This window comes from Emys orbicularis, chromosome 7 (genome assembly GCF_028017835.1).
Source record: "Emys orbicularis isolate rEmyOrb1 chromosome 7, rEmyOrb1.hap1, whole genome shotgun sequence".
NCBI classification, from domain to species: Eukaryota; Metazoa; Chordata; order Testudines; family Emydidae; genus Emys; species Emys orbicularis.
In genome coordinates, this window is record NC_088689.1 from 107,973,735 (window position 1) to 107,988,489 (window position 14,755).

Here is a 14,755-nt window from a genome sequence, read left to right on the forward strand (position 1 = left end):
AGGAGGAAGCTATGAAGAACAGACTCAGTATCCACCCCCTGCACAATATATGGACAATCTCTGCTCTCTGCAATGAGGTCTGAACTCTCACTAACTTAGGATTCTGATCCTACAGGAGAATTGGCATGCTCAGCGCTGTCCTTGGCCATAGCATTTTTAGTTAGGCATCCGCGTAGCCCCCTTAGTCGCAGAGACTGACGGGGTCCTTGCTGTTATGCGCGCCGCCATCTTGTGCCCTGGTCCATTGGTGGGCGCCGCCATCTTGTCCCTCCCTCGGCATGGGCGCTGCCATCTTGTGCCCTCCCCGATGGATGAGGGCTCCCGCCGCTAACTGTGTGAGTCCATCCGGTTTCATCCGCTGCCTGGCCGGCCATGGAGGGCCTCGCCTGCCGCCTGCTTCTCTGCCTGGGCTGCGCCCTGGCCGCCCCGGAGCTGCTCAATGAGGAGGTGAAGCGGACGGTGGATCTCAGCACCCACCTGGCCAAGGTGACGGCCGAGCTGAGCCTGGCCAACCCGGCGGGGGGCTCCGGGGCCGCTAGCTCCTTCCTGCTGGCGCTGGACCCCGGCCTGGAGAGCCACCTGGCCTACCTCGGGGTGCAGGTGAGTGCGCTCCCCGGCCCGCGTGGCAGTGCGCCAGGGTTGTGCTTCGCCCGCTCTTCCGCAGGGGCCCCGTCCCCGTCCCCTCAGTGACCCTCGGCCTGGCCCGTTCTGCTGCGCGGCCTCTGCGTGGCGGGACCCCCCTCCGCACGGCGGTGCCCCTGTGGCGGGGGGCGGCCCCTACCCCTGCACGGGCCCCCCTCATGTGTGAGCGGTTCGGTGCTGGGGAACCAACGGTCACTCATTGCAGGCATGGACACCTCCGGGGCGTGCGAGCGGCCTGCCAAGCTAGGGCAGCGCCTGGGCAGAGCTGGCTGCCCGGGCAGCCCCAGCCGCGTGCTTATTTCTTTCCCCGCTGGTGGCCGTTGTTTTTTCTCCTGCCTTTGACTCTGGGCTGATGGTGCAGTGACAGCCACTTCCCTGCCTGGCAGATACTGACACGTAAGCATAAGTGCCTCAGCCGCTGCAATGCAACCACTAACCACACCGTGGGGGGAGATGGAGAAATCCAAGAGGTGTCTTAGTAGAAACCTCCCCATGGGTGTTCCCTAAGGCATAATGCTGGCTGCTGCAGGCCACTTGCGTGAGATCCATCCAGCTTCTTAAACCTTATTATTTCGCTGCACTTTCTGGATGTCTTTAGTAGTAGGGACCCCACCTGCTCTTATAGTGTAGATTTAAGTTTTTATTTTTGGCATGGGCAAAGGGTGGTTTTGTTATGCCATGGGTAGGCGGGTTAGTGATTTGACGGTTAACATTCATAGCCTTGCAGTTGTTTGGATTCAGCTTGGTGTGGCTTGAAGTTTAGAAGGAGATCCATATAAACGGGAGAGTGAAAGATGTAAATACAAGCTGGGCCCTGAGTCTGAATGGGCAACTGTCAGATGGCTGCCTAACCCTTTCATCCACTTATAACCTTTTTCAAGCACTTGAACCACTTACAGTATTTAGTGGTGAATGATTCCGAAAAGCAGTTGTTAGTTCAAGGAGCTGGGAGCTAGGATTTTTGGGCTTTGATTCCAGCTCTGCGACTGACTTACTGTATCACCCTGGGCAAAGTCACTTCACCACTCTGCCTCATTTTCCCCTACCATAAAGGATAAATAATGCTGCCCTACCTTAGAGCTTGAGATGTAAGTCTTAAGCCTTTGAAATTTCCTGGTGTATCCTATAAAAGAGCAAAGTATTAGAATAATAGCCTAATGCTTTAAAAATACAGTTGGGATTTAAAGTAGTAGTAGAGATTATCAATAGAACTCCACTGAAACACAAAGGATCAAGTTCTGCTTTGATCTAAATTTTGCTTTCAGGTTCTTGAGCTGTACACACTTGGACAGCAACTGCTTCTGTGAGTAGAGTTTAACACACTTCAGGCACCATTGCAGTACGAAGAATAAATCATTATCCTATGCCAGCATAAATCTGGATCAACTTCAGAAGGGTTACTCCAGGCTTATGCTGGTGTAACAGAGCAGACTTTGGTCCACATTGTGTTAATGTGGTACTGAAACAAAGGCTTTTGCATGCGTATTCTGTGTGCTGCTTTTGATAGCACTCAAGTGTGGTAGGATACAGAGACTTTCACTTCTAGGTCCCCTGTTCAAAGTCAGCTCAGTTTGGTAGTGACTGAGGGTTGTCACCATCAGATGTCTATAAAGTTCCTAGCATGCTGCTGGTGCTCTACAAATAATTAGGCTACTAAAAGGCCATTATGATGACTGTGAAACAAGGAGGCTGGGTAACCTTGCTTATAGTGTCTCAAAAGGGAATGAGACATGGAGAATGATGCTAATCGGTGTGTCTCATTTACCACATCTAAATGTGGTCTTTCCAGAGCAGTATGGATACATGTTGGAGCAGGACTCCGAGATGCATGGGGAAAGCTTTCGTCTTTCAGGCTGCATTTGTCCTATGGATGCTTAGAAGACTTGACTTTCCAATTCTAGGGCTATCAATCCAGCACTCTTTTCCTCAAGAGGTTTGAGAGAGTAGCTGTGCAGGTGCTGCTTTCTGATGACAACAGAATGAGACGGTTGTGCCAGTCTTTGCTTTTTCATTTGGTGGCCACTCTCCTAGGAGCTCCAGTGAGAGAAACTCTGTAAAAGGGCCTGCTGGAGGAGTAGGGTCGGCCATTGACAGACTCAGTTCCATGCCTTTGCTAGCTTGGGAATCAGCCTAGGACACTGGCAAAAGCTTCAAAAAGTTCAACAGGAGCCTCCAGTTTCTATTCTTGGATACAGACCACAATTTGTTGAGTTGGCCAGTACTAATGACTGTGAAGCTAATAGATATTGGGTTTTTAATAAACAATTTTTTTGTCAACTAGTATGCGTTGTGTGTCCTCCATTAAGAAATGAATAGGAATGGTGTAGTATTTGACCTGCTAAATTCAGCTGCTTCACATGGGAAGCCTAAATGGTGACATGGTGATCAGGCTGTAATGTTTTGTTTTGGAACAGGTGAAAGGGGAGGAAGAGGAGGAGAACACCCTGGAGGTGCGGGAGACTAAGGTGAAAGGTAAAAGGTGAGTCTTAGCCTGTAATGCCAAATAACAGGGAGCAGTTCTGTTAGGGACCAGTATTTGTAACTTACTCATTCAAATTGGACCTCCCCAGTCGAGTAATAGCAGAATCAAGAGAGATGTGAATCTAAAGAACAAGTTCAGGTCTTAAATATTTCATCACGCAGCCCCTACAACAATCTTGATGGTGGTTGGGTGTCCTTTATTCTTTCAGAGGCCCATCTTATGTTTCACACCACAGCCTGACCCATCTTACCTTTCACACCACAGCCTGTAGCACAATTTGAGAATACAGGTAACACATAATGGCAGAACCCCAGTTCCAGTCCCAACCGCAAGCTCCAGAAGCTCCTCTGCTTAAACAAAACAAAAAATCCCCTCCTCCTCTGGGAGGTCCTGCATGTAATTCTAGGTCTCTGTGTTGGCTACTCAAATGAACCAGATAGGTCCTACACTGTAGGCTGATTCCCAGGTCAGCAAAAGTAGATGCCCTCAGTTTCCTGGGGAAATGAAGAAGTCTGTCTGGCAGCCTCTCCTCCTAGAGACTGCTCTTTCTTTAGGGATGCAGTACAGGTGTCTTCCTCAGCTCCCCTGTGCTATGTAGGGAACTCCCCCTGGACCCTAACATCTTATGAAACCCTCCTGTCAGAACATCTGTTGCCACCTCCCTGGCAACTATTAGGGAAACTGGGGTGGAGATGCATTAGAACCACATGGGCCCCTTAAGGGTCTGTACTGCCCATCACATACAGTTACAAATTTGGTTTGGCTCTGTTTACACTGCAATACTGAACCATATTTTTGCTGCAGGGTGTTAGATTCTGCAGCTTAAAATGGGCCTGTAGCCCCTAACCCAAAGATAGAGCACTCTTTCTTGCCAGAGGCTCCACATCTGCCACACTTGGGGAAGTATCCCATATTTGCACCATGCTAGGGAGAGCAAAAATTTGTAGTGCAAGGCTCTTTCAGAGGCTGTGCATGTTAGCTATTAAATAAGGTGAGCTTTTTAAACTGGTTCAGCACTAGTTGCTGGTGATCTCAAGAGGTTGGTAGCTATGGAGTGAAACACTGAATTATCAAGGCAGATCAGTGCCCACTTCATAGCTATGATTGGCTGAAGGTGCCCCAACTAATCCAGCTGGAGGGCTGCATCACCAGTGAGTTAGAGACTGCTCCCTTCCTGCAACTGCCAAGGTCCATCCAATGGGGCTGTTAGCTACTCTCCTTCCATTGTCTGGGCAGCAGCTCTTGCTAGGTTCTGTGAACCTGCTGTGGAGGTATCTGTTTCTTTGAAGGCTGCAAGAGAACTCTGCTGTGGGTTAGGTGAAAAGTTGTTTTCTGTAGTCCCACACCTCCAAAATTCACTGTCTGCATGATACCCCTGCTGGGTCCCTGGCCATGGACATCCTTATTAGGGTGACCAGATGTCCCAATTTTATAGGGACAGTCCCGATTTTTGGGTCTTTTTCTTATATAGGCTCCTATTACCCCTCACCCCCAGTCCCAATTTTTCACATTTGCTGTCTGGTCACCCTAATCCTTATTCAGCTTCAGTCCAATGGGAGAACAAGTAGTGCCGACTTGAGAGGTAACAGACTCCTAGGAGTAGGAACTTAGGATGCTTGTTTTCCTGTCAGATCATTGCCCATGCTCCATTTTATATTATTCTCTCCACCGAGAGAATAATGGAAAATCCACAGTGAAGTGCAGCTGTAGAGAAATGGTGAAAGGAACACACCAGTATGTCTACCCCAAAAACATCACACAGATGGTATGTTGGCTTGATTCCCTTTGAGTATCCATTCAGGCCTGTGCCAAATGATATCCAATTATAGACTGCCCTGTCACCATTTGTGTGTAAATATACCCACACAGTACAACAGAAATCTCCTCCTGAGGAACAAGCACCAGGCTACTGGCAGAAATCTACGTTAGGCCTGATCCTGCAAGGCCTTTGTACAGCACTCCCAGTTTTGCTGGAGGGAGCCCTTTAAGAGCAAATAGAAAACTTCCAGGTTCCCCTTTGCACCAGTGTGTGTTGCAGGGGCTTAAGAGTGTGCATCAGGCCAGTGGAGATCTTGGTGTTTATACCTTTCCTGCTGTTCTCCCTTTCAGTGGCAAATTCTTCACCGTGAAGTTGCCATCGCCTCTGGCGCCAGGTGCCAAAATCCGTTTATCCATCGAAACAGTTTTCACGCATGTCCTGCAGCCGTACCCCACGCACATCACACAGGCAGAGAAACAGTTTGTGGTCTTTGAAGGGAATCATTATTTCTACTCGCCATACCCAACGAAGACCCAAACTACGCGTGTGAAACTGGCCTCCAGGAACGTAGAGAACTACACCAAGCTGGGCAATCCCACCCGGTCAGAGGACATGATTGAATATGGGCCCTTCAAGGACATCCCACCATATAGCCAGGTAAACTCTTGTGGCTAGTGAAACCGTCTGAAAGGCTCTTGAAAATAAATTGTAGGCCGTTGTCCTGCAAAGTGCACCACATAAATATGTCAGTTATGGCTCAAGAAGTTGAATGGGATATAGAGGCATTTGCCTCTAAGTCACAGATCAGGATGGTGGCAAGTGTCTGAAAACTGGTGTCTTATGTGAATTGAGTTGGTATTTCTCAGTCCAGTTCCTAATGGGTAAGTGTCAGTATCACAAAGCCACCACAGTTGGCATTAATTGCCCCTGGACTTGCCTCTCTGCTGAGACTGCCAATGAGAAACCCTTGGAGAGAGGGGTCTCTCTCCAGGGCATGGATGTCATGGGATGGTAGGGGGAAGAGTTTGAACTGCAGCTGCCTTTGCTATACCTGCTCTGAGTACACAGAGAGGACTTGAGGGTGTCAATTCAGCAACACTAAATTCACTCCAAAAAAATTAAAAGGAAATAGTTGTAACATGCGGAGGGGCAAACACCTGCTACTCTGAGTGTATAATATTTAAGGAAGCTCATGGGGTAGTATGGAGAAGAGACTCTGTTGATATACAACCTAGTTACTTTGTACATATTGTCCTTAATATGCAGTATCCGCATCCTCGCTGCAAGATTCAGAGTTTGATTTAGCACCACTTAAGTGTTAAGCCAAGCACCTGAACATCTGGCTGTTTTTCCTGTCAAGTTTCACCCACCCATCACCAGTTGTTCCAGTGGGATTTATGTCAGGAACTCAGTTACTCTCATGATGGTGTGGGCTCAAAGGAATGGCACCTTGGAACATATGAGTCAGATGGTCTTGTTTATTTTGGGGTGCTGATAGCAGGAGATATCCCCCTGTCCAAGTTGTCTAATTGTTACTGGTCTGTATGAGATAACTGCTTTGCTCTGGGATCCTGATTCTCTCCAGTCCAAAGCATCCATCAGTTAGCTCAGTGAATCCTGCTACCTGCAGTCAGTTGTATTAATGGCAGGGGACATCTCAGTATCTAGGGGCTTCCTATCTGCCCATGTTAACTTTCCTTGTTGTGAGCAGTCACTTGTAAAACGTAGCATATCCATTCAGCTGCTTTCACTTGATCAGTTAAAACAGCTGGAACAGATGCTGAAATTTTGCTAAAGTGCTTTAATTGATATCTCCAAAGTGTCAGAGCTGAGCTTCAGCTTAGGTGTGTTAGTTTTGAGCTGTGTGCATTTTACACCCTGTATTGTATGACCAGCTGTTCTAAATCAAAAAAGGGGGTCCAGGGATGGCCATTGCTAATGGCCGCCACTATAATGGAATGATTCACTCTGGGATTTGATGGAGGGGGAATCCCCCCCGGGTTTGTTACTTCCTTGTCTGGGATTTATATCTTATTTTCTTTCCTTCTCAGGACATCCTTAAGGTACACTATGAAAATAACAACCCATTCCTGACCATTACCAGTATGATACGGGTCATTGAAGTGTCTCACTGGGGAAATATTGCTGTAGAAGAGACTGTTGACTTAAAGCACACAGGAGCTGTGCTCAAAGGGCCTTTCTCCAGATATGACTACCAAAGGCAGCCAGACAGTGGAATATCTTCTGTCAAATCTTTTAAGGTTTGCATTTTGTGCCCTCTTTCTTACCACCTTCCAATAGAAAATCCTATTGCCCTTTCTTTTGTCTCTTATTTGACAACAGTGCACAAGGGATAAGGGGGAAACATAAAAAGCTTTCAAATATTTACAAGATGTCATTACCAAAGAGGAATTACTCACGGTAGTACAGGAAGGTATAACTGGGGAGCGGGGGAGGTGTCACACGCTTTGTTGCTTTTGTAGGCTTATTGCATAAACCAAGTGTTCTGTGCATCCTACATTCTCCTCACAAGCTGCTTGTGTACTACCTGTCAGAGAGCCACTTGAACGCCCCTTCTTGGTCACACACCAGACTGCTGTGAAGGGATCCAAATTCTGAATCCCTGTGTGCTTTAAGCCTCCAGAGTCATTCACTGCCTCTAGCTTGGGGTCTCTAGGCACACTTTTGGGGTGCCAATCCTGTGTCTAGTACCCCTCCTGAGAGCTGTAAGCCTGCGGTCCAGCTACCCATCCCCTGGGGCTAGTGCTGACCCCTCTTCCCCCAGACTCCCCTGTAGCTTAAACATACCCTCTCCCAGAACTCCTGCCACGTTCTGGGTTAACGCTTCAGGGACACACGATAGGTGTGTCACATAACATATACACAGACTGCACAGAATTGTAAAATATCATTGCTCTTTACTTGATAGCACAAGAAATACACAAATGTATACAAAAACAAACATTACATGCACTTCCTTTCCTCAGTTTCCTCACCACTCTGAAGCATTCTTTGGGCTGGGATCAAGGTCTTGTGGGGGTGTCCAGGATCCTCTGCTGCAGCTTATGGCATAATTTCTGAACCATGGAGCCCCTCTCTGGGGCAGGTCAGCTTGCTTTCTCTGACCTTGGTTGATCCCACTGCTAAACTGACCCATCCCTCCTGCACTTTGAGTCCTTTTGAACTCCTGCTTTGCCACCTCTGCTCTCTCTTTGTGTTGTATAGGAATTTTCCACTCTCCAAACACCTTGTTGAGGGGTTGGAGAAAACTAGTTCTCCTAACCTTAGCCAACCCATTGTCCTTCAAATGTTTCCACCTGAGTAGGCAGCAACTGAAGGTCTAGTGACCAACCATTGTCTGGAGATGTGTTTTCAGCCCTGTCAGCAATGGCAGATTCCACATTTACATAGAGGCATTCAGTAATACAGCAGTTTTTATAGTAACAACTTCATATCATCATCAACCAGACCTCAGATTGTACAGACAGATTCCCCAAATCATCACACCATCCTCCTACCTCCTTCTATTTCAGGGACTCCCGGTAACCTCCCTCATGAAAGGGGTTCTCTGTGCCACCCTGCCACTCCCCCCCCTTACCTCCCATGGAGGGGCTCCACCATCCGCCTCCTCCCATACTATTATCCCCATTGTTATGCTGGAACGTGTTAATGGTTGCCATCAAGAAGTTACTTGATTTGTTGACAATTACAGAGCTGGTTGTAGCTGCTTGTTCTGCTGATCAGATGCTAGGAGCTCTGTCCCCATTTTCCCTTCTGGTTTTCTGGTTTTTTTCACCAGAATCTGTGGGGTTCTGCCCATTGATGCCTAGAATATTCCCTGAAATTTTGGAATTGATTGCATGCAGTGGTCAAAAATTGTCACGACATTAATACAGACAGAAATGTTATTGAGTTGAGTGTATGAATTCACAAGCTCAGCCCACTAGGAGCAATGGGATGGAATGAAATGGGAATTTAGGCTGATCAGATAGGATATGAAATAGAATCCTGAAGGAAGTGGTAGAGCATCACATCCAGGACATTGTGGTAGGCATGTCCCTCATTGTTTGGGAAACTGGACTGGATAAAGTACCACTGACACTGTTCTGTAGGGAACAATGTTACGTTGACTTCAAGGCCATACACTGGATGATCCAATAGGGCTTTGTCATCTATAACTTCTCTGAATATGGGCAATAGCTTTTGCTGAGCACATTGTGGCTGATCACTTACATTGACACCATTTTGCCACATGCTGCCGCCAAGAAGTCATTTTGTTGCTTCTTGCGAGAAGTGGTGCTATTCCTGACTGAAGCTGAACCAAGTGTCATCAGTGACTGCTTTGCCTATTCTAGTGGAAATTCTCTTTCTCTAGCAAATGCACTGAGTGCTGCTTCTCTCTCCCATGCAGACCATTCTTCCTGCTGCGGCTCAGGATGTATATTACCGAGATGAAATTGGAAACATCTCTACCAGCCACCTTCTCATCCTGGATGACTCTGTGGAGATGGAGATCCGCCCCCGCTTCCCGCTCTTTGGGGGCTGGAAGACCCATTACATCATTGGCTACAACCTGCCTAGCTATGAATATCTCTTTAACCTTGGTGGGTGTCACAGGATTGGGGTAGCAAAAGGCCAGACTTACTGTGTTGAAAATCTGACATTTGTACAGTATAGGGCCCTTGTAACCTTTTAGCGTTTATTGCTAGCTGTTACTTCTGTAACTAACAAGCCAGTTTCCAGCTTGCGTGTGCCTCTTCCTGTATCCTTAGACCTCTTGTTAAAAACTGCCATTTTCAGGGGAGCCAAATGATCCTCTGCTGAGGAGTGCATACAGCCCCTGTCCTTCAGCATCCTGAGATTCACAGACATTAGGAAAACCTTTCCATGGAAGCCTGTTTTGTTAAACTACCTAGAATTTTTTCTGTCCTTTCTGCCTTCTCTCAGGTGACCAGTATGCCCTGAAGATGAGGTTCATTGACCATGTGTTTGATGAGCAAGTTGCAGACTCTCTGACCGTAAAGATAATCCTGCCAGAAGGTGCCAAGTAAGTGACACTGCTCTTGTGCTGTTACTGCTGAAAATGCTTCACCTGTGCATTGATGGCCAAGTCTCCTGTCTGCTCTTGGGGACAGAGCACCATGAAAGCACAACGGCTGACATGAGCACAGAAGACACATAAGAACATAAGAAAGGCCGTACTGGGTCAGACCAAAGGTCCATCTAGCACAGTTTCTGTCTACCGACAGTGGCCAATGCCAGGTGCCCCAGAGGGAGTGAACCTAACAGGCAATGATCAAGTGATCTCTCTCCTGCCATCCATCTCCATCCTCTGACGAACAGAGGCTAGGGACACCATTCTTACCCATCCTGGCTAATAGCCATTTATGGACTTAGCCACCATGAATTTATCCAGTCCCCTTTTAAACATTGTTATAGTCCTAGCCTTCACAACCTCCTCAGGTAAGGAGTTCCACAAGTTGACTGTGTGCTGCGTGAAGAAGAACTTCCTTTTATTTGTTTTAAACCTGCTGCCTATTAATTTCATTTGGTGACCCCTAGTTCTTGTATTATGGGAATAAGTAAATAACTTTTCCTTATCCACTTTCTCAACATCACTCATGATTTTATATACCTCTATCATGTCCCCCCTTAGTCTTCTCTTTTCCAAACTGAAGAGTCCTAGCCTCTTTAATCTTTCCTCATATGGGACCCTCTCTAAACCCTTAATCATTTTAGTTGCTCTTTTCTGAACCTTTTATGTGACACCTTGGAGCACAGTCTGTCACATATTATAAATTGCTTCTTAAACTGCAGTGAACTTGTTTTCAATGTGCAATTGAGTAGTGTGCATTGGGCCACAACTGGCCAATCAAATCTTAAGCCATCCCATCTCAGACATGTTAGAATCATGTGGGAGTGTCTGTTTATTCCTGCAGGAATATTCACGTGGACAGCCCATATGAAATCAACCGAGCCACTGACGAGCTCCACTACACCTACCTGGACACATTTGGACGCCCGGTTATTGTAGCGCACAAGAACAACCTGGTAGAGCAGCACATCCAGGACATTGTGGTAGGCTTGGCCCCTTTGTTTGAATAACTTAAATGAGCAGCCATGCCTCCTCCACGCTCACCTTTGTAGTCATAACGATATCTGGTCTGGGGCTGAGGAGTTCCTGAAAAATGACATGCAAATTGTGTGGCTTTGCTTTTCTGTTACTATGTGAAGTTCTCTCTGCTGGAAGATGTGTCTGCATTACAGATTCTCACTCGGTCGCAGCCCTTAAGGAAAGCCAGTGTAGCCAACGCACAGCCCAGTTGGGGAAGCTTGTTGCTCAAGAGATAAAGAATACCAGCAATGTGTCTAGGTTCTTGACTACACAGTTTGCATTATCTGAGCTGGATCCATTCTGTGTGCCACAACTATTCTTCCTTGGTTTTTAGGAACATTCAGGTGCTTGACGTTTCTCCCTTGACTAATGGCAAGTCATTGATCACATTCTCTGAATCCTATTTTGCAGGTGCACTACACCTTCAACAAGATCCTGATGCTGCAGGAGCCGCTGTTGGTGGTTGGAGCCTTTTACATCTTGTTCTTCACAGTGATCTTCTATGTGAGGCTTGACTTCTCCATCACCAAGGTACTATATGGCAAGTTGCAGCCTTGTGACTGAGGGGGAAGTTTTATTCCCCTGATGGTTGGAAATTGCCTGTAGAAATAGTTCCCCTCACTAAATGTTTTTCCATTGGAATATTCCTATTTAGGTACTTACATGGTCCCTTATCACTATAGTGTCTGAGCACCTAGAGACCTATTGGTTTTGTCTTGGTATGTGATGGATACTCCATCTTTAGCTTCCATGTAAAATATTCCAGCCCTGGGACATCAAGCCCATCTGAATCTAATTGGTTTGTGACTCTCCTGTGGGAGTCCCTTCCTCCATGTTTTCCCTTGGTTTTTATTAACCCAGAGCTAGGCTGGTTGATTAGAGGCAGCCAGAGGCTTCTATGATCTGACCAAGCTAATTTTGGCATTCTTTTGACAGCTGTCGGTTTTAAATTGTAAAGTGTAAGCTCTGTGATGCTTTTGTATAGCACGTGTGGCTAAAAAGGCATTGCTTCAATTTAAGTTTTTTTGTATGTGCTTGTCTATGTACCTTATCACCCCTTATAGGATCCAGCTGCTGAAGCTAGGATGAAGGTGGCCTGCATAACAGAGCAAGTTCTCACCTTGGTGAACAAGAGACTGGGCCTGTACCGCCACTTTGATGAAGCGGTGAATAAGTACAAGCAGTCACGGGACATCTCCACTCTAAACAGTGGCAAGAAGACCTTGGAGACGGAGCATAAGACCCTGACCAATGAAGTAGCATCTCTGCAGTCTAAGCTGAAGACAGAAGGCTCTGACATGTGTGATAAGGTAAGAGCTCCCTCCTGTCTTAGGTGTGCTCTGTTGCTAGCCTTGTAAGCTACTCTGCCTCCATTCTAGATGTCTTCTGATGCTTAGCTTAACTGCTGCCTCCTGTTCTCTCTTTCATCCACTCCAAAATTACTTGCTTCTTGTCAGAAAGATGTAGGGGATGGAGTTAATTGTTTGTTTCGTTTTTTTGCTCTGCTGTAGTTTTACTCTTGCTTTTATTGCTCTATAAAATGTGTGAAGGTAAAAAGTTGCTTGCCACTAGCACGCACTATCTCCGAAAGATTCCCCTAGACCAGCTGCATGGGCACATTATTAATGCAGTTGTAACATACAATCCTGCTTCTATCTTATCATTACACTCCTAGTAATGGCAAATGGAATGAGAACGTGGATCTTCTAAGTTGAAAAATACCAACAGATTATATATTATCAAACTATCCAAGCGAGTAACACAAGTTATTTTGGGCGTCCTGGGCTATTTCTGGGTTTGTTGCCAGAATCCACCTGGGAAGCTGTTGCTTCATATTACATGGCTTCTTTGGGATAACAAGAGAACAGCACTTACAGGTGTTCAGCTACTCCAGTTGCTCTCTTGACTGACCATGTCTGGGACTCTGATTTTTGCACAGAAAGTGCCTCATCTCATTGCTTCACTGGTTTCATTGTAAAATGAAACCAAGAGAGTTGAAAACATTTACTTGTTAATCTTTTATTTTTGTGCACATGGTGAATTTCACACTGGTGGAAGATGCTGCCTTCACAGCCCAGTAGACTGAATTCCTTTCTCTGCAACAACATGGCAGCACAGTGCACACACTACCATTCCCAACCTTTATGCCTCAGCTCTGACCTGAAGCAGCCACCCACCTTGAGGTGTGGGGAGATCAGGTTTTGTGCTGTGGGTACTGATCCCACTGTGAATGGGATTGAGACCCACCAAACTCACTTCGCCCTAGCAACCACAATAATTACCGGAAAACTACTACTTTTGGCCACCACGGTCCTGAGTTGGATTTGTACTGGTGACCTAGATTTGAAAGTCTCTAACTTATCATTAAACATTACTGAAAGTAAGAATTACACCTATCTCAATGCTTGTATCTGGCTTCTGAGGTTCCATTTAAACCTGCTCTGCCCTCCCCCCACCCCGGCCCCCTGAGAGGAACCCTCCAAATGCCATGTTCACTTATAGCCATGCCAGTGGGAGAGGCTGTTCTATGTCCTGTGCTGTGCCTTCCTTGGTCCCAGCTCTACCAGCTTTTCTGCTTAGCCGTGTCATAGGGCTATTTGTGTTCAGTCCTCTTTAATATTCCTTTATTCTGAACTCCCACAAGGTGAGCGAGATTCAGAAGCTCGACAGTCAAGTCAAGGAGCTGGTTCTGAAATCGTCTGTTGAGGCAGAGCGGTTGGTGGCCGGCAAGCTTAAGAAGGACACGTACATTGAGAATGAGAAGCTGCATTCCAACAAGCGCCAGGAGCTGGTCACCAAAATTGACAACATCCTCGATGCACTATAACTTCAGAGTTAAAGTGGTGGGAGGGGGGAGAAATGTGAGTTGAGATTAAAGGCTGTTGAGTGGACATGCTCTGAGCCAAACCAGTGATGCTCTTTGGTCAGCAAAATCGGGGAAGGGAGAAAATTTGAAATGGAAAATGCCTGCAAATAACTTTTTTTGGCTTAGTCTTTTTTAGGACTTGTTTGCCTATCAGCATCTGCTGTGGAAGGTACCTTGGTATAACAAGATTTGGATTTGGTTGTAACAGGGTTCCTTCCACACAGGCAAGGCAAGACCAGGTTATAAAGCAGTCTCCGCTCTGTATTTTGCTGTGTAAGAGGGCCCTTACTGTCCCTGTACAACTAGCCAGACAGCCTGGGTGCAGACATGCTCATGGCAGATCTGAATGTTGGGACCAGAGAGAATAAAGGCATCTTTGTTCTTCTGAAGGCTTTAAAATAAATCCATTCCCCCTTGAATTTATACTTTTATATTTTGGGGAATAAGGAACTCGAGCAAAGGAGTTTTGTACTGTTTTTTGTCACAAAAAGTGAGGTTTTTCAAGCTGGCAATGTTCTGAGCCTGTTTAAAATAAAGCAGTGGCTGGAGCCCAGTGCAGCTGAGAGGGTTTCATCCCCTGAGAGCCTGTGCTTGTTCCTGTTATGTTTTTTTTTTTTTTAAATATGTAGGCAAGACCCAATTGAAATAAACAAGGGAGGATGGATGTTCAGCGCTTTCTCTTTATTTCTGAGGGACCTTGCAGGTTCCTGCAGTAACCTAGGGGACTGCCAAGCTAATATACAGATTGGAAGTTTTTTCTCATGCAGCCTTTTCTTGTGTCCCATGCCTCAGGGCGCTAGGGTGACTTAGTGATTGAATGAGGCAGGCTCAAGCGGAAGAGCCCTTGTGCGGAGGAGAGGTTAACAGGGGCAGGAGAGGAAAGATTAATAC

At 46.5% G+C, this 14,755-nt stretch overlaps 1 protein-coding gene across 1 annotated transcript; it reads left to right on the top strand.

Moving 5' to 3' along the window:
• Positions 1-372: 372 nt before the first annotated feature.
• Positions 373-14,526, top strand: RPN1 (ribophorin I). The gene is made up of 10 exons (XM_065407184.1): positions 373-600; positions 3,057-3,121; positions 5,234-5,540; positions 6,935-7,144; positions 9,295-9,487; positions 9,831-9,930; positions 10,823-10,961; positions 11,410-11,529; positions 12,063-12,308; positions 13,643-14,526. Exons 1-10 carry the CDS (start codon positions 373-375, stop codon positions 13,823-13,825), a joined length of 1,791 nt encoding a protein of 596 aa, XP_065263256.1. The 3' UTR covers positions 13,826-14,526.
• The last annotated feature ends 229 nt before the right edge of the window (positions 14,527-14,755 follow it).

Bases quoted from the DNA above. Each gene is read 5' to 3' on its own strand.
- RPN1 (XM_065407184.1), top strand. From the start codon at position 373: ATGGAGGGCCTCGCCTGCCGCCTGCTTCTCTGCCTGGGCTGCGCCCTG. The intron at 601-3,056 runs GTGAGTGCGCTC...GTTTTGGAACAG, and splicing joins TGGCCTACCTCGGGGTGCAG to GTGAAAGGGGAGGAAGAGGA. The intron at 9,931-10,822 runs GTAAGTGACACT...TTATTCCTGCAG, and splicing joins ATCCTGCCAGAAGGTGCCAA to GAATATTCACGTGGACAGCC.